This window comes from Oncorhynchus clarkii, chromosome 30 (assembly GCF_045791955.1).
Source record: "Oncorhynchus clarkii lewisi isolate Uvic-CL-2024 chromosome 30, UVic_Ocla_1.0, whole genome shotgun sequence".
NCBI lineage: Eukaryota > Metazoa > Chordata > Actinopteri > Salmoniformes > Salmonidae > Oncorhynchus > Oncorhynchus clarkii.
The window spans coordinates 17,174,286-17,200,464 of NC_092176.1; the positions used below are offsets into that span (position 1 = coordinate 17,174,286).

The following is a 26,179-nucleotide window of genomic DNA, read 5'->3' on the forward strand; positions in this document are numbered from 1 at the left end:
TTTAACAATACAGGTCTGCAAAGCTCTTAGAGACTTACCCAGAAAGACTCACAGCTGTAATCACTGACAAAGGTGATTCTAACACGTATTTACGTATTTACTCAGGGGTATGAATTATATATTTCTGTATTTAATTTTCAATACATTTGCAAATATTTAAAACATCTTTTCACTTTTTCATTATGGGGTATTGTGTGTAGATGGTTGAGATTTTTATTTTTTTATTTTTTTCCATTTTGAAATCAGGCTGTAACACAACAAAATGTGGAATAAGTCAAGAGCTATGAATGCTTTCTGAAGGCACTGTATATATGTACTGTATATACACAGTACATTGTCTGATGGTCTGCAACAAGAGTCAGTGGATAGCAGAATGCCAGATTATGAATTGTTGAGAGATGTTACGTAAAAAATGTGAGTGGTTCTTGAACACACATCACAAATTGACTATTTCCAAAGTTACAGTTTGGGAGCAATAAACCTCCCATTGAAAGTTCCCAGACCAACTGCGACTGATAATTTCCTATTATGGTATTTTAGAGTATCTGAAACTAAAGGATTGATATGCTGCTCCTCCTTGTAAAAATGCTGTACATTGTTAAGGACTTGTATTCACCTGAGGCTAATTCATATTACTACCACTCACATGGCCAGCAGTGGGGCTGAACGTCTCTCGGTCAGGGGAGTGAGATGAGGTTGATTATACTCAGGAACTTTTACATTGGCACCATTCAGAGATACTGGTTGTTTAATAGTCTGGTATGGCAACTGAGAAAGGACCAAAACATTTCAAAAAACTCCAGTCACCCCGATACATGGACTGTTCTCCATGCTCCCTTTCGACAGGCAGTACCTGTGCATCAAGGCTCAGACAAACAGACTCCTAAAGAGCTTCTATAAGACTGTTAAATGGCTAACAACCACTGCTCTCCCGCAGACTATCCACACGGACTCTATGCCTATCCATAGGTCTCTACCCACTCAGATACAACCTACGCTGCTAAAATGATTATTGGTTAGATGTATTACTCTATTACACTGCTGTTCATTGATTATTGATTGCCATTACCATTAATTTTATATATTTATCCTGCTACTAGTCACTATTACTCCTGTTTACATGTATATAAACTCAGCAAAAAAAGAATCGTCCTCTCACTGTCAACTGCATTTATATTCAGCGAACTTAACATGTGTAAATATTTGTATGAACATAAGATTCAACAACTGGTTGATCCTGGACATCTTGACGGGCCGCCCCCAAGTGGTGAGGGTAGGCAACAACGCATCCTCCACGGTGATCCTCAACACAGGGGCCCATCAGGGGTGCATGCTTAGTCCCCTCCTGTGCTCCCTGTTCACCAATGACTGCGTGGTCATGCACGACTCCAACACCATCATTAAGTTTGCCGAAGACACAACAGTGGTAGTCCTGATCACCTACAACAATGAGACAGCCTATAGGGAGGAGGTCAGAGACCTGGCAGTGTGGTGCCAGGACAACAACCTCTCCCTCAACTTGAGCAAGACAAAAGAGCTGATCATGGGCTATAAGAAAAGGAGGGCCGAACACGCCCCCATTCACATCAACGGGGTTGTAGTGGAGCGGGTTGAGAGCTTCAAGTTACTTGGTGTCAACATCACTAAGGACCTATCATTGTCCAAACACACCAACAGTTGTTAAGAGGGCATGACAACGCCTATTCCCCCTCAGGAGGCTGGAAAGATTTGGTATGGGACCTCAGGTCCTTAAAAAGTTATACAGCTGCACCATTGAGAGCATCCTGACCGGTTGAATCACCGCCTGGTATGGCAACTGCCCGGCATCCGACAGCAAGGAGCTACATAGGGTAGTGCGCACGGCCCAATACATAACTGGGGCCGAGCTTCCTGCAATCCAGGACCTCTACACCAGGCACCTAAAATTCTCAAAGACTCCAGCCACCCAAATCATAGACCATTCTCTCTGCTACCACACGGCAAACAGCACTAGAGCAACAGGTCTGGGACCAAAAGGCTCCATAGTGGTTTCTATACCCAAGCCATAAGACTGCTGAGCAGTTAATAAAATGTATACCCAGACTATTTGCATTGACCCTCATGTTTCTTATTTTTTTAACTGACTCTTGCACAGGCTTGATGTACAGTGCCAGTCAAAAGTTTGGACACACCTACTCATTAAAGGGTTTTTCTTTATTTTTACTATTTTCTACATTGTAGAATAATAGTGAAGATATCTAAACTATGAAATAACACATATGGAATCATGTAGCAACCAAAAAAGTGTTAAACATATCAACATTTATTTTATATTTGAGATTCTTCAAATTAGTCAACCTTTGCCTTGATGACAGCTTTACACACTCTTTTTATTCGCTCAACCAGCTTCATGACGTAGTCACCTGGAATGCATTTCAATTAACAGGTGTGCCTTGTTAAATGTTAATTTGTGCGTTTGAGCCAATCAGTTGTGTTGTGACAAGGTAGGGTGGTATACAGAAGATAGCCCTATTTGGTAAAAGACCAAGTCCATATTATGGCAAGAACAGCTCAAATAAGCAACGAGAAACGACAGTCCATCATTATTTTAAGACATGAAGGTCAGTCAATACAGAACATTTCAAGAACTTTGAAAGTTTCTTCAAGTGCAGTCGCAAAAACCATCAAGCACTATGATGAAACTGGCTCTCATGAGGACCGCCACAAGAAAGGAAGACCCAGAGTTACCTCTGCTGCAGAGCATAAGTTAATTAGAGTTAACTGCACCTCAGATTGCAGCCCAAATAAATGCTTCACAGAGTTCAAGTAACAGACACATCAACTGTTCAGAGGAGACTGTGAATCAGGCCTTCATAGTTTAATTGCTCCAATGAAACCATTACTAAAGGACACCAATAAGAAGAAGAGACTTGCTTGGGCAAAGAAACACGAGCAATGGACATTAGACCAGTGGAAATCTGTCCAAATTGGAGATATTTAATTCCAACCGCTGTGTCTTTGTGAGACACAGAGTAGGTAAACAGATGATCTCCGTATGTGAGGATCGCACCGTAAAGCACAGAGAAGGAAGTGTGATGGTGTTTTGCTGGTGACACTGTGATTTATTTCGAATTCAAGGCACACTTTACCAGCATGGCTACCACAGCATTCTGCAGTGATATGCCACTCCATCTGGTTTGCGCTTAGTGGGACAATCATTTGTTTTCAACAGGACAGTGACCCAAAACACACCCCCTGGCTGTGTAAGGGCTATTTGACCAAGACAGAGAATGATGGAGTGCTGCATCAGATTATCTGGCCTCCACAATCACCCGACCTCAACCCAATTGAGATGGTTTGGGAGGAGTTGGACTGTAGAGTGAAGGAAAAGCAGCCAACAAGTGCTCAGCATATGTGGGAACTCCTTCAAGACTGTTGGAAAAGTATTCCTTGTGAAGCTGGTTCAGAGAATGCCAAAAGTGTGCAAAGCTGTCATCAAGGCAAAGGGTGGCTATTTGAAGAATCTAAAATCTCAAATATATTTTGATTTGTTTAACACTTTTTTGGTTACTATGTGATTCCATATGTGTTATTTCATAGTTTTGATGTCTTCACTATTATTCTACAATGTAGAAAATAGTAAAAAATAAAGTCTCAAACCACAAACTTACAACCCCCCCAACACACAAACATGCATATTGACACCACACACACACCCATTCCCATTCCTTCACATTCTTCACATATGCAGCTGCTACTTTCTGTTTATTATCTATGCATAGCATAGTCACTTTACCCCTACCTACATGTACATATTACCTCAATTACCTTGGCTAAGCTACCACTGCACATTGACTCGGTACTGGTACCCCTTGTATATTATAGCCCAATTATTGTTATTTTAATGTGATACTATTTCTCCATTAGTTTAGCAAATTTTTCAAACTAACTTTTTTAAAACTCTGCATTGTTAGTTAAGGGCTCGTAAGTAAGCATTTAACATAAAAGTCTACACTTGTTGGATTTGGCACGTGACAAATGCACATGTATTTTATTTTATTTTAATTTGAGGTTTAAAAAGGCTTGATTTTCCCTTTTGAAAAATGTGTCAACCCCCACCAAAATGTCCATAAATTATAATCCACATTATAGTTCATATTTTCTGTTGCTGCAGCCTGCAGGATTATTTTCCTTCTGTAGCAAACTGGCTCAAAATAAATTCCTATATCTGTGACTTCCAAGCAACAAGTCTCAAGTTTCAATCATACAGGCTTGTTGGTCTGGGAAAACCACATAGGAAACCACATTTGGGGTAGACACACTTCTACTAAAAAGGGTGAGGTTGAACATTGTCTGTTTCAGATTGCTCTACTACCATGTACTGAACAGATGGTGTGTGATAAGGGGACCACAACCCTGCTAATCTACACACCCACCCCTAGGCACCCACCCTCGGTGAGGAATACACCCTACTTTACTATTTGATGGGATTACAGCACTATGGCCCAGCCCAGTCAAAATATACATTTACTACCAAACACTGGTATTGAATAGCACCACAAACCACCAAAACAAATTATTTTTAAAAATCGAACAAACCAGAGCGGGATAAATCTGTTTGCTTTCTTAATTCAGTTTATCTTATGCAATATGGCATACCGTATGCAGTGCCATATGCATTTAACATCATAAGTAGGACTACCATTGACAAATAAAGCTCATAGAAAAAAAGGCTTGGAAAAAGGCTACATCACTATCATCATGACATACATAGTAGGAGTTTTAATGTGCATCCGCCTAGCCTGTTTCCACTCCTTGTAGGCTTCTCCATGCTAGCAGCACTCAGCTCATGTTGATGATATTTTGAGTGATTCCTCATGCCACATGCTGTATTATATTGGCAATTTAGGTTGTTTTAATAAGGGTAAACATGTATTACTTTTGAAATAGACAGGAATCAATTACCTTTGTGACCCCTTTGTCCATATTATGATTAATGAGGGAGTTATTTAAGCTGCCCAGAGTTGAACCGGTCAATGGCCCATCACTTCATTGGGTGAAAGGAGGGAGGAGCACCTTTCTCAAAATGAACAGTAATCGGCAGGGCTCGGTCATGTTGTCAACAAAGCAGCAGCACGATGCATCTTCCAGAAACATACAACTTTTCCACAAAACAATTGTAATAAGTTTCACTGGGAAGGCAGATAAAGCGTTTTTTTCTAAAGCAATCACATTTGCATGGGAAAACCCAGAATCCTACTAATCCCACGTGTTCAACTACGTCATTTTTGTTTTGAGCAGACTTCTCTGTTTGACAGAGCGGGGTTCCTGACTCACGTCTGGGAGGTAGCCCGGTTCCAAATCGAATGCGAACAAATTTCCGCCGGTGCAACACGAGCGCCCGGACGAGATTAATCGAACCCCCTCATTGAAAAGCACTGTCAATTCTGTAAACAGGCTAGCACTAGTGGGCTACTTTTCATTGGACAATTCCGGCTGTTGGTTCCGCCTCATTTTCGATTTTCTGGATGTTCATTGCTCAAACTAGACAGCTATCGTGTATTCTTCTGACGTCATCTAGGCGCTGGAACTCGTTGATAATGTTGTGGTTGTCCATGCCGCCGATTCAGTGCTTGTTCGTAAAGATCTCCTTTTGATCAGTCTCCCCCGCATGGAGTTGCGCGCTGACCCGGTGGTGGCAACCTTGGACATGTCGGAGATTAAGGGTAAAGATGGGGAGCCTTCGGAAGGCGACGGTGACTACGAGAGTTTGCCAGCGCATGCCTCATTGACAATCCACATGACAGCAGGAGCCGTGGCTGGAATCCTGGAGCACACGGTGATGTACCCCGTGGACTCTGTCAAGGTAGGCTTGCTAGCCCATCAACCAAGTGATGGGCTCAGTAACACTTTTCATTCGTATCATTATGCATTTCTGCTTTCCAACTCATCAGCACGCAGGGGAGGAAATAACCTTACCAGTTTAAATGTGTGAACGCTAGGTAGTTGGCTAGCTAGCTAGACGCTAGCGCTAATTAGCCAGCTACTAGCCAGCCAACTTACGCGTTATGAGACATGCCTCAGCATAGCAAGACACTCGCTCGCATATGTGAAATTCTGCCTGTCTTCCTGAAAGTACTCACCCTGTTAATGAAACATCATGCAATTGAACGTTTCCAGTATTTAACCGCACACTTAGCTACAGCTGCTAACCAGCTAAGTTAGCTAGCTTGTTTGCTAAAACTTTAAAATCCAACAACCTTCAAGTTCAGAGTGAAGCATGGACCTGTAGACATAGCTATCTGACATTACACACTCAGTGCCCATTTGTTCTGTACAATTTTTTTTATCTTACCCACATCTGAACTTATTAAACTGGTTGTCAGACAATTGAGGCAAACAGGTGAAGGTCACATGGCTGTGTGCCAGTTTAGAGCTGTCAAAGGTGCTCAAATTTAGGTGACATTGTGGTCAACTGTAGCTAGTGGTTATTGTAAAATATACTAAACCAAATAATTTATTTCTGGACTAGTCAAAGTTTATAGGCTTCTAGGTAACCTATAGTATAAGAGGACATACAAGTATTGAGTAATTGGCTTTGAACTCTGTACCCCGCTATGCCCCCTCATTGCATACCAGTAGTTATTTCCCAGATCATTTCATGAAGTTCATTCATACATTTTTATTTAAGTACATTGCATGTACATTTGAAACATGTTTGACTTGACAAATAAATAGAGAACACTGACTACCTACAGAGAATAACGCTTGTGGCAAAAAAAGGCATAGGCTACATGGTCCAACATTTTTAATCAGTCAGACCATCAGAATGAGATGATCGGATATGGAGCCAAATTAGCCTGTGTCTCTTCAACAGGGTTACACAAGCCATTGTCGCCACTTCCTCCTCTGTAACTGCAAGAATCTGTAGTTGGACCTTTCATGCTGCCCATCTTACAACGAAAGGTTTTAGAGCCAGACTTTACACATCTAGTCAACACAGCCAAACCTAGCCACAGTGTTTCATTAACTCCGCTGCTGGGTTGTTCCACCAATTAGGTGCCTTTGAGCACTAACTTGGTGAGAAAAAGTTATATTTCACCTCATTTTAACATTCTGTCATAAAGAGCACATGTTCAATTAAAAAAAATGTTTTCCCCTCGAGACAAAAAAATAAGACTTAAGTGCAAAATAAAGTGACAGGGTTGACTGTGATAGGGTAGAAAATCCTCTTGTGACGGGGGAATGGAAGCTTGTGTGAAACAGGGAGGGGCAATTGAATGCAAGCTTCACAAAACATTTTACACGGTTAAAACATTTGTAGCCTGTCTATGGGTAATAGGGTTGATGTGTTATGCTCGACCTGCTCAGTGTTCCACCACAAAACACCAGAAAATGTAGTAAAAGAGTAGAAGCAGCTCACCTGCTTTTACACTATTATTTGGCTATTCAATGTTTCTTTTAGAATTTCATTTTTCAAAAGGAATAGTTTCACCATGTTAAAATGTGTTCAGTTCACATAACAGGATTGACCTTCAAATAGAGGACAGGTTGTTTTTTTTTTACCTTAAAAGTAATATTCAGAAATCACTGTCAAAACAACAATATTAACGAGGGCTTTACAATAATGTTGAAGTGTGTTAATCTTCCTAGAAGTCAGAGGATGCACGGAGGGGCATGTAAAAATGCTGCATTTTGGCACTTTAGCAAGTCTTATTCCCCTTAAAATTAAATATTGGTGCACAATTTATACTTAACGTATGAAATGGATGCAAAAGGCACTCATTTTGTGGACGACCCTGCTATGAACTTATTTTTTTTTATGGAGGAATGGTTTAAGAGTTAAGTAGATATACTATAGGCCTACTTCTAGTAACTATACGTCCCTCTGTGCTACTACTAGAAGTGTTATCTTCATGTCCCAATGGGCGTAAGCATTTGGAATCAGTCAGAAAAAGGGTGTGTGCACCGTCTTTCTCTTATACAGCTGATTAGCAAACTGCCATACAGCCTCTGCAAGCCATGGGATTAACTCCTGAAATGCATTTACACTCATGCCATGCACACACATTTAATCATTACTTTTCGTTTAAAAGAAACACAGAACACACTGACGTCCACAGCCACCAGTAGGTTCTGGTATCACAGTAGGGTGACTTTAACCCCTACAGTGTGTGAGGTTTCTCAGGCTTCTGAAGTTAGCTTGCTACTGATGAGCCCCTCCCGCTGAAGAGTTAAAGCAGTGGTGGCACACAGAAACAGAGATTCCCTGCCCCATGTCTACACTACAACATCCATTCATTGTCATGGAAGAGTGGGGGGAAAAACAGTACTTCTTATGCTGGCCATAGAACCTTAATGAATTTTGCTGTTGCCAGCCCTGCTTTTCTCTCCAGCCCAAAACAAGCAGGATGAGCTGGTGCGATTTTTCCACTCCAGAACCCAATGGGTCCCCTTCCTCCTCGCCAGTTGGAAGGATGCCATTAATGTTAAAACAGAAAGAGTTTTTGAACCAAAATCTTCTGTAAGAAATACAGTTACTGAAACTATTTGAGTTGATCAGGTGGCTGTATTGGAGATGGGAGTTGGGGTATACTTGTGTTATAATGGCTTCACAGAGTTAGCCTAGCCCTAGATCCTGGTAGCATATATTTACTAAGAGTTTTATTACTGTGTCATTACCAAAACGTCTTATTTTGAGAAATGTACTGCTTCCTCTCATGAAGTAGTTCTTAAAGGTCCAATGCAGCTGTTTTAAATCTCAATATCAAATCATTTCTAGTAAAAAAAAAAAGTACCTTACTGCGCTTTGTTTTCAATTAAAACCACATCGCTTCTTGGCGAAGAGAAATTCTTGCTTGAGAAATTGATCTAGGACTGAGTGAGGTGCCTCATTGGATGAGACTAATGGGAGGGATATGTAACCTGAAGTAGCCGTTATTGGCAGAGAGGTTTGGAACCCACTTTGTTATTGGTCTATTAACTTATATTGTCAGGCAGACCAAAACACCATCCCACCAAAGCAGGCTGAAATTTCCAGCAGCCTTTTCAAACCGCTCTAACACTAAAAGGCCGTTGTCATTTTCACAATTTCAGTATTATTCCAACCTCAGTGTGGAAATGTATATAAAACACAGGAAAATCACATCTTTGACTGCTCTGTGCCTTTAAGCCCATCAGGAATGCATTTCCTGGTAGTAAACTGAGATCAGTGGCAGTAGAATGCAAACAAATGACTCATTGTGTGCCATGCAGCAGATTTATTTCTCCTAATTATTACGTTGTTGGAGATTTTACATTACTTAATTGTCGGACAAGGTGAGGAAATAAACCAAATTAAGTAAGGTCTACAAGTTTGTCTAATATTCAATCAATAGGTTTGTTTCCTGGTTCTTTGGCACGGCATGGCACAGCCAGAAAGAGTAGCGATTTGAATGGCCAGAGGCATTGTACCGTCACTGTGATAAACGCCAACTGGGATAAAGCTAGCTCTGTTTTGTCAAGTTGCCTAATGATTACAGACAGAGGCAGGCAAAGTCGCTCTCTCGCTCTCTCTGTAAGGCTGAGGCCAGAAGTACTTAATGAGCATAGAGTATCAAAAAATAGTAAGATGTTTGACAGCAGTCTCATTCTGTACTCTTTCTTCACCTCTTTGCTCAATTTCTTTTTAGAAACATTTTGCTTCAGTGGTGCTTAAGAGGGACTCTTATCACTTAAAGTAGGATCTGACAGGGGGTGGCTAGAACCTGGGCAGAGGTCCAACATGTATCAGTATTACAGCTTTGAGCCACCTTCCGTCTGCAGGTGTATCTCATTCTCCACACATATCAACTGCTTGTGTATTGGTTTTTTCTTCTCCCCTTTAGAGCTCAACTACTGTAGCACTCCTGCAGGAATGTGATTATATTATTAAAGTAAATAGTATTAAATATAAATGTATAGCCCTTCAAAATGGTATATTTGTCTGTAATACAGTACATCATGCAACCTAACTGATATCATGCAGAGATAATCCTGTGAAGCTGTCCTGTGTGTTGGTTTCTCTAGAGCAAAGCTGCTAAGTAGATGGAATTACTTGGATGTGGAGGCTGAGATAATAACATAATGGGGAGGTAAGCTACAGACATGCAGTAGGCTTGCTGCTGGTAACTAAGGGCTGAATCATAACTCACTCAAGGATTAGGCCTACATTGTTAAATTGTGAGCCAGGTTTTCCCGAGTAGAGCCTTTTTTGTTTACAAAAGTACTCTCACTAGGCTAACTCATTTGTCCCCTTGTGACAATATCTCTCTGTTCTCCCAGGCGTCGATCAGATGTGGAAAAAAAGTTAACACAAAAACCTGAACAGTTGAGGACCAAAGCTGCTTGGAGTTGGAGTAGGATCAAAGTCCTAGTACGGAATTGTTTGAGCAAATCATTTATCTGTGTTTGATAAATGAAGGAAGGTCGTTGTTTCCAATTCAATTGTCTAATCTTGTCTCTGGCTAGTTGGTGTGCCTTGTTATGGTGGGTATACATTATTCCATACATTTGCCTAAGTAATAACAGTACTATATATATATATATATATATATATATATATATATATATATATATATATATATATATATATATATATATATATATATATATATGTCTCTCTCTCAAACATTAGAAACACCTTCCTAATATTGAGTTGCACCCCCTTTTGCATGACTCTACAAGGTGTCGAAAGCGTTCCACAGGGACGCTGGCCCATGTTGACTCCAATGCTTCCCACAGTTGTCAAGTTGGCTGGATGTCCTTTGGTTGATGGACCATTCTTGATTCACACGGGAAACTGTTGAGCGTGGAAAAACCCAGCAGCATTGCAGTTCTTGACACAAACTGGTGTGCTTGACACCTACTACCATACTCTGTTCAAAGGCACTTAAATATTTTGTCTTGCCCATTCGCCCTCTGACAATCCATGTTTCAAGGCTTAAAAATCCTTCTTCAACTAGTCTCCTCCCCTTCATCTACACAGATTGAAGTGGACTTAACAAGTGACATCAATAAGGGATCATAGCTTTCATCTGGATTCACCTGGTCAGTATTTCATTGCACGAGCAGGTGTTAATGTTTTGTATAGACTACAGATAAGACATTGGATTCACCCTTTCAAAGATGCGTTGAGAGAAATGAGTAATGTCACCTATAAGTAAAAGATGACTACAGAAGCAGTCTTGAAGGCACATACAGAAATCATTGTCTCCTTGAGGTAGAGCTCAACAATGTCTGTGATAAGTGTAGAGTTTTTGTTCAGTTTGACAAACTTAAACTCAAAGTTTTATGAATCCCTCAAGCCTCCAGATGTATCTGAAGGAAATGTAATTGACATTTTATTGTTGGGGGGGTGGAAGGAAACAAGGCAATATGCTAAGAAAGATAAAAATGGCATGTCTTTTGGGCTGCACTACATTTTGGGCTAAATAAAAACGTTGTTTGTGCTGTCCAAATAACTTGGCGTGTCAGGGTATAACAAAGAACTGACACAGCCCCCCACCCTAGGCCTGGGACAGACACACATCACTCAGAAAGGACATGAGTTCTGCCAAGAACAGATATCAAAAACATGGTGAGACATCACATCACAGGAGAAACAATTACCTCAGAAACAGACAGCCCAGGTGAGTGTGTAGGTTTGACTACAGTCTGTAGTTTAGCAGGTTGTACAGACTACTTCATGAGAAGCTAGGGTCTCTCACTTAAAATATCCCTCTTCTTTCTCTAGACCAGGATGCAAAGTTTGCAGCCAGACCCTAAGGCTCAGTACAGCAGTGTGTATGAGGCCCTAAGAAGGATCGTCCGGACGGAGGGTCTCCTCAGACCCCTGAGGGGCCTCAACATCACAATGCTGGGGGCCGGCCCTGCCCACGCCCTCTACTTTGCCTGCTACGAACATGTCAAGCGCACACTCAGCGAGGTCATTCAGAATGGAGGAAACAGCCACATAGCCAATGGTGCAGTACAGTTCTGTTTCCCTTGGAATTCTAACCCACATTACATACTGACCACTGGAAGGTCAGGGAACATGGCACAGGAAGAAGTTAATTGTTTTGGTAGTTGTGCTGGCAGTTTTGATAAACTAACATTATAAACAATTGGCTTGGTGAGAACTGATGTATTATTACGTGAGGTATTGTATGTTGATGGGTGGTAACATGCCTGACTTTGACTGTCTTTGTTCCATCTAGGACTGGCAGGCTGTGTGGCCACTGTGCTGCATGACGCAGTCATGAACCCAGCTGAAGGTAAGGCTTTGAAAGGGGGCTTTGGGTTTTTTGTGACTTTTTCAATTAGAAATCAAGATGGTAACAAACCGTTCTAGCTGGAGGGGGGAGGGTTATACAGTATATCAACCCCCTTCTCTTTGTTCCCCTGTCTGTGTGGTGGTGCTGTCCTTCATGGTGTCTTAGTGGTGAAACAGCGGATGCAGATGTACAACTCTCCCTACCGGAACCTGTTGGACTGCATTGGGACTATACAGCGCACTGAGGGGCTCGCAGCCTTCTACCGCAGCTACAGCACACAGCTGGCCATGAACATTCCCTTCCAGGCTGTCCACTTCATGACATATGAGCTGATGCAGGAGCGGCTCAATCCCCACAGACAGTACCACCCCGGCAGCCACGTGTTGTCTGGGGCTGCGGCGGGGGCCGTATCTGCAGCCATAACCACCCCGCTGGACGTGTGTAAGACCCTGCTCAACACACAGGAGAACGTAGCGCTCAGCTCCATACACATCAGTGGTCACCTCACAGGCATGGCCAACGCCTTCAGGACAGTGTATCGCCTCGGTGGCATGGCTGCCTTCTTCAAAGGGATCCAGGCCCGGGTCATATACCAGATGCCCTCCACTGCCATCGCCTGGTCAGTCTATGAGTTCTTTAAGTATGTCCTGACCAAGCAGCAGATTGAGCGTGAGGCTGGGCCAGCTGGCCCAGTCTGAGGAAGGGCTGTGGACACCGCAATGTGACCACACCTGTACTAGAGGCTCCTGGTTCTCATGTGGGATCAATGCAAAAAGCCTCATGGTGACATCGTGTTCATAATTTATATCTGTGTGTGCTTTTGTATAATAACTCAAAGGGAAGTCACTGCAATGGAGGAAGTTTGAAAGACTTGCTGTGGTGGACCGTGGCACTCCTTACCCTTCACTTTCCTACCCAGCAAGCCCTTCCATTGTGCACTGTCATTCATTAGAGGAGTGGAGGCTGTTACAGGAACTGCACAGAGATGTATACAGAGAAAAGGTCATCTTCATATGGCAACAGGCCCTTTTCCCAAATCACCCGTTCACTAAGCACACAACACTACCAACTTCATCTATCACTATCTGGTGACAGTATTTTCATGATTACGTTGGGTTACATTCATACAGTATGTTTGTAGATCTGATATGGGAACTTTTTATTTATTTGATTTGCTTACCATGGCTTGCATTTTATGGATTTGGAAGATACACATAGTTGTTTGCTTGTTTTATTTCCTTGTGTATTTATAAAGGACTGTTTTATTGAACACATTCCTGAGTTTCGCTGCACAGTAGACACAATTGCGCTTTCAAAGTGCCTCTTTAGCATTGAAGGCAGCCACAACTTTAAAGTGTTTTGTGTTGTCCATGTCCTTAATAGGAATGGATTGGATCAGTCACCATTAACATAATCATTGTTTGCCATTGAAATGTAGATTAAATCGTATGATCTTTATATGTTACCTTTTCATCAATCATAGCAAGAAACCACTTGTTAAAACCAAATGTACTGAAATAGGACCATGTTACTTTTCCTTGGCCAGAAGGTTGGCATCATACAATGTGCCTATAATCTGAGCTAGCCTAAACCTTTCAAGATGAGGGCCTGTTTTCTATTCTGTGTTGGAAATGCAGTTCTGAGAGTTAAATTTCCTTTTGGCTGAACCACTAAATGTTGTGCTGGGTTTTTTAACTTTAGATAGGTCTTCATTCTAACCTCTGCGCCAGTCAAAGTCTGCAGTAGTTTAGTAGTTCAGTTTCAGTAGTTTATTTTGACCACCCAGTGAAGTGAGTATTGCCTCCCTTTCCTGAGAGGTTACTGGAATCCCTCTCAATAATAAAGGTGTATAGGCCATAACGGCCCAAATATTAGCCTTGTTTGAGCACAGTAGTATGCTCTGGACTCTCACCAATGTGAGTGTTCGAGTGTATTATATAACAATCTATGTTGCAGAGAAGCGGCAGTGTTTTATATATTTTAGTGAGTGATTGTTTCCCAGGAGGCCTTTCATGATGCTGGTCCTCAGGTGAACCAAACCTCAGCATCAAGCCTGTAAGAGGCTGGTGGCATGGACCGCCTCATCTCTGCATCACACATCTGTGATGTTCATATTTAGCTTTGGAGTAAAATATCATGCTTGTAATAATGTACTTAGTTTATATCTCTAAAATGATTTTATGTGAGATGAGCAAATTTGACAGATTCTCAAACTACTACAAAACAAATAAAACATTAAATGTTAGACAGCAGAATTTGGAATGAGTACCACTGCAGCCCAGGGCAGTTAATCGGGCGAATCCTTTAAGCATTGGGTACAGTCTGTGACAATGGGCCCATTACTAATGGGTTACCAGATCAGCTGGTTGGCACGCTCTATTTATTAGACTTTTTTTTGGCCCATTTTAGTCACTTCCTGTGCTCTCCCTGCTCTCTTCCCAGCCTCTTGGCTCCGAGTTTTCCACTCAGAAGGCAGACATTCCTCCACATATTGCTGTAATCCACAGAGCTGCAAGATTTGTTTGTTTGCTTTTAATTAAATGTTGTTGGGTTTGTTCACCAGTGAAGTACAGCTGGTTCTATGAGATCTCCAAAGGTCCCAGTCCCTCAAATATAGGTTTATTCCTTGTTAAAGATCCCAAAGATATGTATTGTATGATTTCCTATTTGCAAACCTGTAGTGGTGAACATACCTGTAAAATGAAGCACTCATTCTTGTCCTCGTACTTATTGGCAGTCCTCTCATTCCAAGCATCATCTGCAACCAAAAAAAGCTTTAGCTTCTTATTCTTTGGACCTCTTTAGTTGAGCTAGTCATATAGCTGTCCTTATGATGTTTCAAAAGTCACTTTGTGCCTCAACATTTTCACAAGAGGTAGAGATGAGAATTTCTTCAAATGTTTCTGTGAAGGCTGAAGGGTTAAAGGGGACATTTAGTCTGAACTGAGACGAGCAGGTGAGCAGTGGTCAAACCTGTTGCAGTATTCATAACGGAGATAATTTGGCCCACTGCATGACCATTTCTCTATTTAAATTTGAAGTCCTTTTGAGCCCTGTGGGTGTTTTTTATAGAGTTACACATGTTTTTGCTAAATATCACAGCTATTGTTTATGTAAATGAATATGCAACACAGTAACACATTTAGGTTGATTTAAAGTCAATCTTATTGACAACAATACTGGACAGCTGAAGGTTAATTCATTTGATGTTTCTGGCATATTGTTTATTACTATTTCTGAAAAGGGGGAACTCCAGACAAATGTAATGTATTTTACTTACTATACAAATGCCAACATGCCATTTCTGTTCTATGCATTTCATTCAATTTTAATGAATCTTATGTTTTAAGAAATGCTGGTCATACAGTTGATGGAATTAGTTCCATTAAGAATCACTCGCCAGATATTACAAACAATACTGCTCCTATGCATTAATGTTGAGTAGAACTGACCTTTTTTAAGAAACTTGGAGATCGAAATGGATAGTTACATGGACTGGATGATAATCAAATGTTTAAAATGGTCATTAGACTAATCTGGTTCAGGTATTTAGTATTGCTTTAGCTTCTGAATCATTTTTGATAAAGTATCCACAGAACACAGGTCTTGTTTTGCTCAGGCATTACATTAGCCCTAGAGATCTAAGGAAAAATAAGTCTTAAACCCATGTTTATTGTCTAGCTTGTATAACTTGACTGTGAGATCATTTCAATATAATGTACTTTAATTATTATGTATGCCCCATGAATAAGAGTGATTGTGTTAATGGAGATTTGGTGAATTTATATCTTATCTAGGGATGCTCATGTTACATCTTTGCTGCTTTTTTGCGCACAAAACAGCGGGGGAAACTGGGAAGATTTATGACTAGAGTGCCATCTACAGCACAAGAATGTTAAATGACTGTGGTAATGCTGCTACAGTGTATATAACACTGGAGCTGAAATAAAAATGCAGGTGATAAATGATATGTGTACTGGATTCTATTATTATTGTTAAACAATGTGATTTAATGGAGTGTCACTGAGGGCTCTCAATCTTAAAGTATGTGGAAAGACCAGTCTGTACCTTGAACTTTATGACTTTAGAACCAATAGAGGGCACTATAGTTCATAATGGATAGTCACCTCAAAGCACACTGCTCACATGTGTTGTTGGAGTTGTAGCCAGGTGTCTATTTCTGAAAATGATGTGCGGTTATGGTGAGAGTTAGGGAATTTTTACAATGTTTAATTGTTGCATTTGATAAGGTATAATATTGACCTATATACCTTAATAATTTTGAAATCACCTCATTTCGTCTCTTACCTATGCTTTGACCTTTTTTAAAGCTATTGTGACTTGAATAACATCTCAAATAACTTAATTTGTATAGGCTATGAAAGCGATGCGACATTACAGCACTTCCGGGGTCAGTCCCCTAATTTTTTGAATGGGCTTGTTGATTATGTGGTTATTATATGTGGTCATTTAAGATGTATATAAAATTGTGTTTGTGGATAAATGCCAGATGCCTCTTATGAAGGTTTTGTGCTGAAGACCAATGCGCTACATTTTTGCCCGTTGAAGACCTTTCAAAAATCCTATGACAGTTTGACAAGGCTGCTTCCTGGAAAATGCAGTATCACTTTTATAGTGTATTGTGTTGTATCATTGTATAACAGCATACATTTATAACATTAACTACAATGCTATGAATGTAATCACTAACCACTCACACAATATGAGGACAGGGCATAAAAGCATGACAACCATCTGACGAGTCGGATGCAAGAGTATATCTGCTGATGGGAGAAAAAAAGGAGCTGTGCTGGTGCCATGGTACGTACATCAGGGATCCAGTTTCACTGCTGTCCAGGGAATCTTCCCTTGTGCAACGATCAGGGCTGATTTAAACCACTTTCAGCTCCAGCAAATTTGTTAGCCAGTCACGGCATATTAGAGCACTGACAATGCCCATCTTTGTAGTGGAGTTTGGTTTTTCCCTGTCTTTAAAGGAAGTAATCTCTTTGTTTTCCAAAGTATGAGTGGGTACCATGAAGAGCAGCATGATGGTGTCACGACCACACTATGTGCTGAATCTTAAGGGCCAATCAGATTCACAGGGAGATAGACCGTTAAAGCACAGAGCTAAACAGAGGAAAAGTGCAGGATTTAAAATAAAAATAAACCATTTCATTCTGTCTATTTGTTTCTGTTCAGACATTAGGGGTGCATTTCCATGAACTCTCACTTCACTTTTGTCTTTATAGATATACAGTGGGGAGAACATGTATTTAATAACCTGCAAAATCGGCAGTGTTTCTTACTTACAAAGCATGTAGAGGTCTGTAATTTTTATCATAGGTACACTTCAACTATGAGAGACGGAATCCAAAACAAAAATCCAGAAAATCACGTATGATTTTTAAGTAATTAATTTGCATTTTATTGCATGACATAAGTATTTGATCACCTACCAACCAATAAGAATTCTGGCTCTCATAGACCTATTAGTTTTTCTTTAAGAAGCCCTCCTGTTCTCCACTCATTACCTGTATTAACTGCACCTGTTTGAACACGTTACCTGTATAAAAGATACCTGTCCACACACTCAATCAAAGAGACTCCAACCTCTCCACAATGGCAAAGACCAGAGAGCTGTGTAAGGACAATTGTAGACCTGCACAAGGCTGGGATGGGCTACAGGACAATAGGCAAGCAGCTTGGTGAGAAGGCAACAACTGTTGGCGCAATTATTAGAAAATGGAAGAAGTTCAAGATGATGGTCAATCACCCTCAGTCTGGGGCTCCATGCAAGATCTCACCTCGTGGGGCATCAATTATCATGAGGAAGGTGAGGGATCAGCCCAGAACTACATGGCAGGACCTGGTCAATGACCTGAAGAGAGCTGGGACCACAGTCTTAAAGAAAACCATTAGTAACACACTACGCCGTCATGGATTAAAATCCTGCAGCGCACGCAAGGTCGCCCTGCTCAAGCCAGGTCATGTCCAGGCCCGTCTGAAGTTTGCCAATGACCGTATGGATGATCCAGAGGAGGAATGGGAGAAGGTCATGTGGTCTGATGAGACAAAAATAGAGCTTTTTGGTCTAAACTCCACTCACCGTGTTTGCAGGAAGAAGGATGAGTACAACCCCAAGAACACCATCCCAACCGTGGAGCATGGAGGTGGAAACATAATTCTTTGGGGATGCTTTTCTGCAAAGGGGACAGGACGACTGCACCGTATTGAGGGGAGGATGGATGGGGCCATGTATCGCGAGATCTTGGCCAACAACCTCCTTCCCTCAGTAAGAGCATTGAAGATGGGTCGTGGCTGGGTCTTCCAGCATGACAACGACCCGAAACACACAGCCAGGGCAACTAAGGAGTGGCTCCGTAAGAAGCATCTCAAGGTCCTGGAGTGGCCTATCCAGTCTCCAGATCTGAACCCAATAGAGAATCTTTGGAGGGAGCTGAAAGTCCGTATTGCCCAGCGAAAGCCCCAAAACCTGAAGGATCTGGAGAAGGTCTGTATGGAGGAGTTTGCCAAAATCCCTGCTGCAGTGAGTGCAAACCTGGTCAAGAACTACAGGAAACGTATGATCTCTGTAATTGCAATTACAAAGGTTTCTGTACCAAATATTAAGTTCTGCTTTTCTGATGTATCAAATACAGTGCCTTGCGAAAGTATTCGGCCCCCTTGAACTTTGCAACCTTTTGCCACATTTCAGGCTTCAAACATAAAGATATAAAACTGTATTTTTTTGTGAAGAATCAACAACAAGTGGGACACAATCATGAAGTGGAACGACATTTATTGGATATTTCAAACTTTTTTAACAAATCAAAAACTGAAAAATTGGGTGTGCAAAATTATTCAGCCCCCTTAAGTTAATACTTTGTAGCGCCACCTTTTGCTGCGATTACAGCTGTAAGTCGCTTGGGGTATGTCTCTATCAGTTTTGCACATCGAGAGACTGACATTTTTTCCCATTCCTCCTTGCAAAACAGCTCGAGCTCAGTGAGGTTGGATGGAGAACATTTGTGAACAGCAGTTTTCAGTTATTTCCACAGATTCTCGATTGGATTCAGGTCTGGACTTTGACTTGGCCATTCTAACACCTGGATATGTTTATTTTTGAACCATTCCATAGTAGATTTTGCTTTATGTTTTGGATCATTGTCTTGTTGGAAGACAAATCTCCGTCCCAGTCTCAGGTCTTTTGCAGACTCCATCAGGTTTTCTTCCAGAATGGTCCTGTATTTGGCTCCATCCATCTTCCCATCAATTTTAACCATCTTCCCTGTCCCTGCTGAAGAAAAGCAGGCCCAAACCATGATGCTGCCACCACCATGTTTGACAGTGGGGATGGTGTGTTCAGCTGTGTTGCTTTTACGCCAAACATAACATTTTGCATTGTTGCCAAAAAGTTCAATTTTGGTTTCATCTGACCAGAGCACCTTCTTCCACATGTTTGGTGTGTCTCCCAGGTGGCTTTTGGCAAACTTTAAACAACACTTTTTATGGATATTTTTAAGAAATGGCTTTCTTCTTGCCACTCTTCCATAAAGGCCAGATTTGTGCAATATACGACTGATTGTTGTTCTATGGACAGAGTCTCCCACCTCAGCTGTAGATCTCTGCAGTTCATCCAGAGTGATCATGGGCCTCTTGGCTGCATCTCTGATCAGTCTTCTCCTTGTATGAGCTGAAAGTTTAGAGGGACGGCCAGGTCTTGGTAGATTTGCAGTGGTCTGATACTCCTTCCATTTCAATATTATCGCTTGCACATTGCTCCTTGGGATGTTTAAAGCTTGGGAAATCTTTTTGTATCCAAATCCGGCTTTAAACTTCTTCACAACAGTATCTCGGACCTGCCTGGTGTGTTCCTTGTTCTTCATGACGCTCTCTGCGCTTTTGACGGACCTCTGAGACTATCACAGTGCAGGTGCATTTATACAGAGACTTGATTACACACAGGTGGATTGTATTTATCATCATTAGTCATTTAGGTCAACATTGGATCATTCAGAGATCCTCACTGAACTTCTGGAGAGAGTTTGCTGCACTGAAAGTAAAGGGGCTGAATAATTTTGCACGCCCAATTTTTCAGTTTTTGATTTGTTAAAAAGGTTTGAAATATCCAATAAATGTCGTTCCACTTCATGATTGTGTCCCACTTGTTGTTGATTCTTCACAAAAAAATACAGTTTTATATCTTTATGTTTGAAGCCTGAAATGTGGCAAAAGGTCGCAAAGTTCAAGGGGGCCGAATACTTTCGCAAGGCACTGTACTTATGTCATGCAATAAAATGCAAATGAATTACTTAAAAATCATTTTTTGTCTCTCACAGTTGAAGTGTACCTATGATAAACATTACAGACCTCTACATGCTTTGTAAGTAGCAAACACTGCCAATTTAGCAGGTTATCAAATACTTGTTCTCCCCACTGTACTTCAAAGCAACATTTATTTCCTCATTATTGATATCACAGGCATGAGTATTAAAAATATGTGGTGTCCCTCTGTTCACATGCAGATCCTCTTTCTACAGTATGGCAACTATGTACTCATGGCATGCTTTGATGGCTCCATGTTACGATGGGGGCTTATGAGCCTCTGTGTGGGAAGGTGAATTGGGACCTCCCCCTTTTCAACTCCTCATCTTTGATTTTGGAAAAGACTGTTTGTACCGGTGGCGGAGAGACACTCCCTCTGTCTGAGCATAAAGAAATACGATGTGGATGAAGAGAGACAGTGAGGAGGTTATTTTACTCTACTGTGTTTGTAAATCAATGTACCATGTCCCTCACAGCTCCTGGAAGTGCAGGCTACACAATAGCACATGGGGTTATTATAGTTCTAACCTTCAGCTATGGCCGTCAACAAGCTCCTTTATCTTGATGGGCATGTTCTTTTACACCATGTTGCCAGAGACACACTGAGAGATACTGTCAGATTTCTAATTCGTCAAAACAGATGCTATCTCCTCTTCACTACCTGTGTCCTCCAAGGGCCTTGTTCACAAAATATAGCTTGCTAGAGATGAATGAGGATGTAGTCATCATTTTTACAGTTATTCTTTCATTTAGAACATCTGTTTAGATTTGACTTCACACTCGCATAATAATGAGAAACCATAAGCCAGCAGCACCTGTACAGTGCAACTTATTGTTAGACTATGCATAGTGAAACTACACTGAACAAAAATATAAACGCAACATTCAATAATTTCTAAGATTTTACTGAGTGACAGTTCATATAAGGAAATTAGTCAATTGAAATAAATTCATTAGGCCCTAATCTAAGGATTTCACATGCGTAACTGGGAATACGTATATGCATCTGTTGGTCACAGATACAGTTGAAGTCGGAAGTTTATGTACACCTTAGCCAAATACATTTAAACTCAGTTTTTCACAATTCTTGACATTTAATACTAGTAAAAAATCCCTGTTTTAGGTCAATTAGGATCTCCACTTTATTTTAAGAATGTAAAATGTCAGAATAATAGTAGAAAGTGATTTATTTCAGCTTTTATTTCTTTCATCACATTCCCAGTGGGTCAGAAGTTTACATACAGTTAACTAGTATTTGGTAGCATTGCCTTTAAATGGTTTAACTTGGGTCAACCATTTTGGGTAGCCTTCCACAAGCTTCCCACAATAAGTTTGGTGAATATTAGCCTATTCCTCCTGACAGAGCTGGTGTAACTGAGTCAGGTTTGTAGACCTTGCTCGCACACGCTTTTTCAGTTCTGCCCACAAATTGTCTATGGAATTGAGGTCAGGGCTTTGTGATGGCCACTCCAATAACTTGACTTTGTTGTCCTTAAGCCATTTTGCCACACCTTTGGAGGTATGCTTTGGATCATTGTCCATTTGGAAGACCCATTTCCGACCAAGCTTTAACTTCCTGACTGATGTCTTGAGATGTTGCTTCAATATATCCACATAATTTTCCTGCCTCATGATGCCATCTATTTTGTGAAGTGCACCAGTCCCTCCTACAGCAAAGTACCCCCACAACATGATGCTGCCCCCCCCCCCCCCCACCCCCCTGTGCTCCACGGTTGGGTTGGTGTTCTTCAGCTTGCAAGCCTCCCCTTTTTTCTTCCAAAGATAACGATGGTCATTATGTCCAAACAGTTCTACTTTTGTTTCATCAGACCAGAGGACATTTCTCCAAAAAAGTATGACCTTTGTCCCCATGTTCAGTTGCAAACTCTAGTCTGGCCTTTTTATGGCAGTTTTGGAGCAGTGGCTTCTTCTTTGCTGAGCGGTCTTTCAGGTTATGTCAGTATAGGACTTGTTTTACTGTGGATATAGATACTTTTATACCCTTTTCCTCCAGCATCTTCACAGGGTCCTTTGCTGTTGTTCTGGGATTGATTTGCACTTTTCACACCAAAGTACGTTCATCTCTAGGAGACAGAACTCGTTTCCTTCCTGAGCGGTATGACGGCTGCATTGTCCCATGGTGTTTATACTTGCGTACTATTGTTTGTACAGATGAACGTGGTACCTTCAGGCGTTTGGAAATTGCTCCAAAGGATGAACCAGAATTTTTCTTCTGAGGTCTTGGCTGATTTCTTTTGATTTTCCCATGATGTCAAGCAAAGAGGCACTGAGTTTGAAGGTAGGCCTTAAAATACATCCACAGGTACACCTCCAATTGACTCAAATTATGTCAATTAGCCTATCAGAAGCTTCCAAAGCCATGACATAATTTTCTGGAATTTTCCAAGCTGTTAAAGGCACAGTCAACTTAGTGTATGTAAACTTCTAACCCACTGGAATTGTGATGCAGTGAATTACAGTGCCTTGCAAAAGTATTCGGCCCCCTTGAACTTTGCGACCTTTTGCCACATTTCAGGCTTCAAACATAAAGATATAAAACTGTATTTTTTTGTGAAGAATCAACAACAAGTGGGACACAATCATGAAGTGGAACGACATTTATTGGATATTTCAAACTTTTTTAACAAATCAAAAACTGAAAAATTGGGCGTGCAAAATTATTCAGCCCCCTTAAGTTAATACTTTGTAGCGCCACCTTTTGATGCGATTACAGCTGTAAGTCACTTGGGGTATGTCTCTATCAGTTTTGCACATCGAGAGACTGACATTTTTTCCCATTCCTCCTTGCAAAACAGCTCGAGCTCAGTGAGGTTGGATGGAGAGCATTTGTGAACAGCAGTTTTCAGTTCTATCCACAGATTCTCGATTGGATTCAGGTCTGGACTTTGACTTAGCCATTCTAACACCTGGAATGTTTATTTTTGAACCATTCCATTGTAGATTTTGCTTTATGTTTTGGATCATTGTCTTGTTGGAAGACAAATCTCCATCCCAGTCTCAGGTCTTTTGCAGACTCCATCAGGTTTTCTTCCAGAATGGTCCTGTATTTGGCTCCATCCATCTTCCCATCAATTTTAACCATCTTCCCTGTCCCTGCTGAAGAAAAGCAGGCCCAAACCATGATGCTGCCACCACCATGTTTGACAGTGGGGATGGTGTGTTCAGGGTGATGAGCTGTGTTGCTTTTACGCCAAACATAACGTTTTGCATTGTTGCCAAAAAGTTCAATTTTGGTTTCATCTGACCAGAGCACCTTCTTCCACATGTTTGGTGTGTCTCCCAGGTGGCTTGTGGCAAACTTTAACCAACACTTTTTCTGGATATCTTTAAGAAATGGCTTTCTTCTTGCCACTCTTCCATAAAGGCCAGATTTGTGCAATATACGACTGATTGTTGTCCTATGGACAGAGTCTCCCACCTCAGCTGTAGATCTCTGCAGTTCATCCAGAGTGATCATGGGCCTCTTGGCTGCATCTCTGATCAGTCTTCTCCTTGTATGAGCTGAAAGTTTAGAGGGATGGCCAGGTCTTGGTAGATTTGCAGTGGTCTGATACTCCTTCCATTTCAATATTATCGCTTGCACAGTGCTCCTTGGGATGTTTAAAGCTTGGGAAATCTTTTTGTATCCAAATCTGGCTTTAAACATCTTCACAACAGTATCTCGGACCTGCCTGGTGTGTTCCTTGTTCTTCATGATGCTCTCTGCGCTTTTAACGGACCTCTGAGACTATCACAGTGCAGGTGCATTTATACGGAGACTTGATTACACACAGGTGGATTGTATTTATCATCATTAGTCATTTAGGTCAACATTGGATCATTCAGAGATCCTCACTGAACTTCTGGAGAGAGTTTGCTGCACTGAAAGTAAAGGGGCTGAATAATTTTGCACGCCCAATTTTTCAGTTTTTGATTTGTTCAAATATATCCAATAAATGTCGTTCCACTTCATGATTGTGTCCCACTTGTTGTTGATTCTTCACAAAAAAATACAGTTTTATATCTTTATGTTTGAAGCCTGAAATGTGGCAAAAGGTCGCAAAGTTCAAGGGGGCCGAATACTTTCGCAAGGCACTGTATAAGTGAAATAATCTATCTGAAAATAATTGTTGAAAAAAAATACCCTGATCAGGATGACTAGATGATGCAGAAGATGTTCCCTGAGACAGTTTCTGACTTCGGTTGTGCAAAACCCACAGTTTCATCAGCTGTCCAGGTCGCTGGTCTCAGACGATCCCACAGGTGAAGAAGCCGGATGTTGAGGTCCTGGGCTTGCGTGATTACACGTGGTCTGTGGTTGTGAGGCTGGCTGGACGTTCTGCCAAATTCTCTAAAACAACGTTGGAGGTGGCTTATGGTAGAGAAATTAACATTAAATTATCTGGCAACAGCTCTGGTGGACAATCATCATGCCAATTGCACGCTCCCTCAAAACTTCAGACATCTGTGGCATTGTGTGACAAAACTGCACATTTTAGAGTGGCCTTTTATTGTCCCCAACACAATGACATGCTGTTAAATCAGCTTCTTGATATGCCACACCTGTCAGGTGAATGGATTATCTTGGCAAATGAGAAATGCTCACTAACAGGGATGTAAACAAATTTGTGCATAACACGGAATAAGCGTATGGAAAATGTTTGGTTTCTTTTATTTCAACTCATGAAACATGTTACCAACATCTTACATGTTGCGTTTATATTTTTATTCAATGTAACTATGTAAGTATTACACTTTTTATAACTGTACAGTTACACATTATTTGTAAACAGGTTACTATTTGTTATTATTCATTTTATAGGGATATGATCCCTATATTTGATATTGGAGTTACCAGTTAAATACCACTGTATGTAACATGTTGGGCACGTTGCCTGAGGAGGATCCCTAAGCTCAGTGAGTTAGTTATCGGTCTCAAACAGGTTATTGGCATGGCCTCGTCAAACCTCCAGATAAAGGCTTTGGTTATCTGAACTGGATCAGACCTCTGTCGACACTGGAGTTGTGCAACTGTAAACATACCCTTCCTCATACAGCCCCAGACCATGTCATCTTATCAGCAATGTTTGGATGATGTTGTCCTCATTTCATTTTCTGTTTATCTGGCTACTCTTATAGCTAAAACTTCACTTTGTTGCTGTGTTCCTCACAATTTATTTGTTTTAGTGGGGGATTATTTTTAAAATAATTATTTCAATCTACAAGATATAACAGTGCATTCGGAAAGTATTCAGACCCCTTGACTTTTCCCACATATTCAAAAATGGACTAAATAAATAAAAGCCCTCATCAATCTAGACACAATAATGACAAAGCGAAAATAGGTTTTTAGAAATATTTGCTAAATATTTACATAAGTATTCAGTCCTTTTGCTATGAGACTCAAAAAAACTGTTTCCATTGATAATCTTTGAGATGTTTCTCCTACTTGATTGGAGTCCACCTGTGGTAAATTCAATTGATTAGACATGATTTGGAAAGGCATACACCTGTCTATATAAGGTCCCACAGTTGACAGTGCATGTCAGAGCAAAAACCAAGCCATGCGGTCAAAGGAATTGTCTAGAGACAGGATTCTG

At 41.0% G+C, this 26,179-nt stretch overlaps 1 protein-coding gene and 1 long non-coding RNA gene across 3 annotated transcripts; both read left to right on the forward strand.

Moving 5' to 3' along the window:
* The first annotated feature begins 5,538 nt into the window (after nucleotides 1–5,538).
* On the forward strand, nucleotides 5,539–16,219 carry LOC139389324 (solute carrier family 25 member 37). 2 transcript variants are annotated; one of them, XM_071135990.1, is made up of 4 exons: nucleotides 5,539–5,845; nucleotides 11,732–11,960; nucleotides 12,195–12,251; nucleotides 12,417–16,219. In XM_071135990.1, the coding sequence occupies exons 1-4, from the start codon at nucleotides 5,651–5,653 to the stop codon at nucleotides 12,947–12,949; spliced, it is 1,014 nt and encodes a 337-aa protein (XP_070992091.1). In that variant the 5' UTR covers nucleotides 5,539–5,650; the 3' UTR covers nucleotides 12,950–16,219. The 2 variants fall into 2 exon arrangements, with proteins under 2 accessions (XP_070992091.1, XP_070992092.1); XM_071135991.1 differs by lacking the exon at nucleotides 5,539–5,845 and adding an exon at nucleotides 10,927–11,046.
* Nucleotides 10,022–10,915, forward strand: LOC139389325 (uncharacterized). Its single transcript, XR_011629400.1, has 3 exons — nucleotides 10,022–10,091; nucleotides 10,282–10,485; nucleotides 10,684–10,915. It is a non-coding gene; the product is annotated as an uncharacterized lncRNA (long non-coding RNA).
* Nucleotides 16,220–26,179: the final 9,960 nt, after the last annotated feature.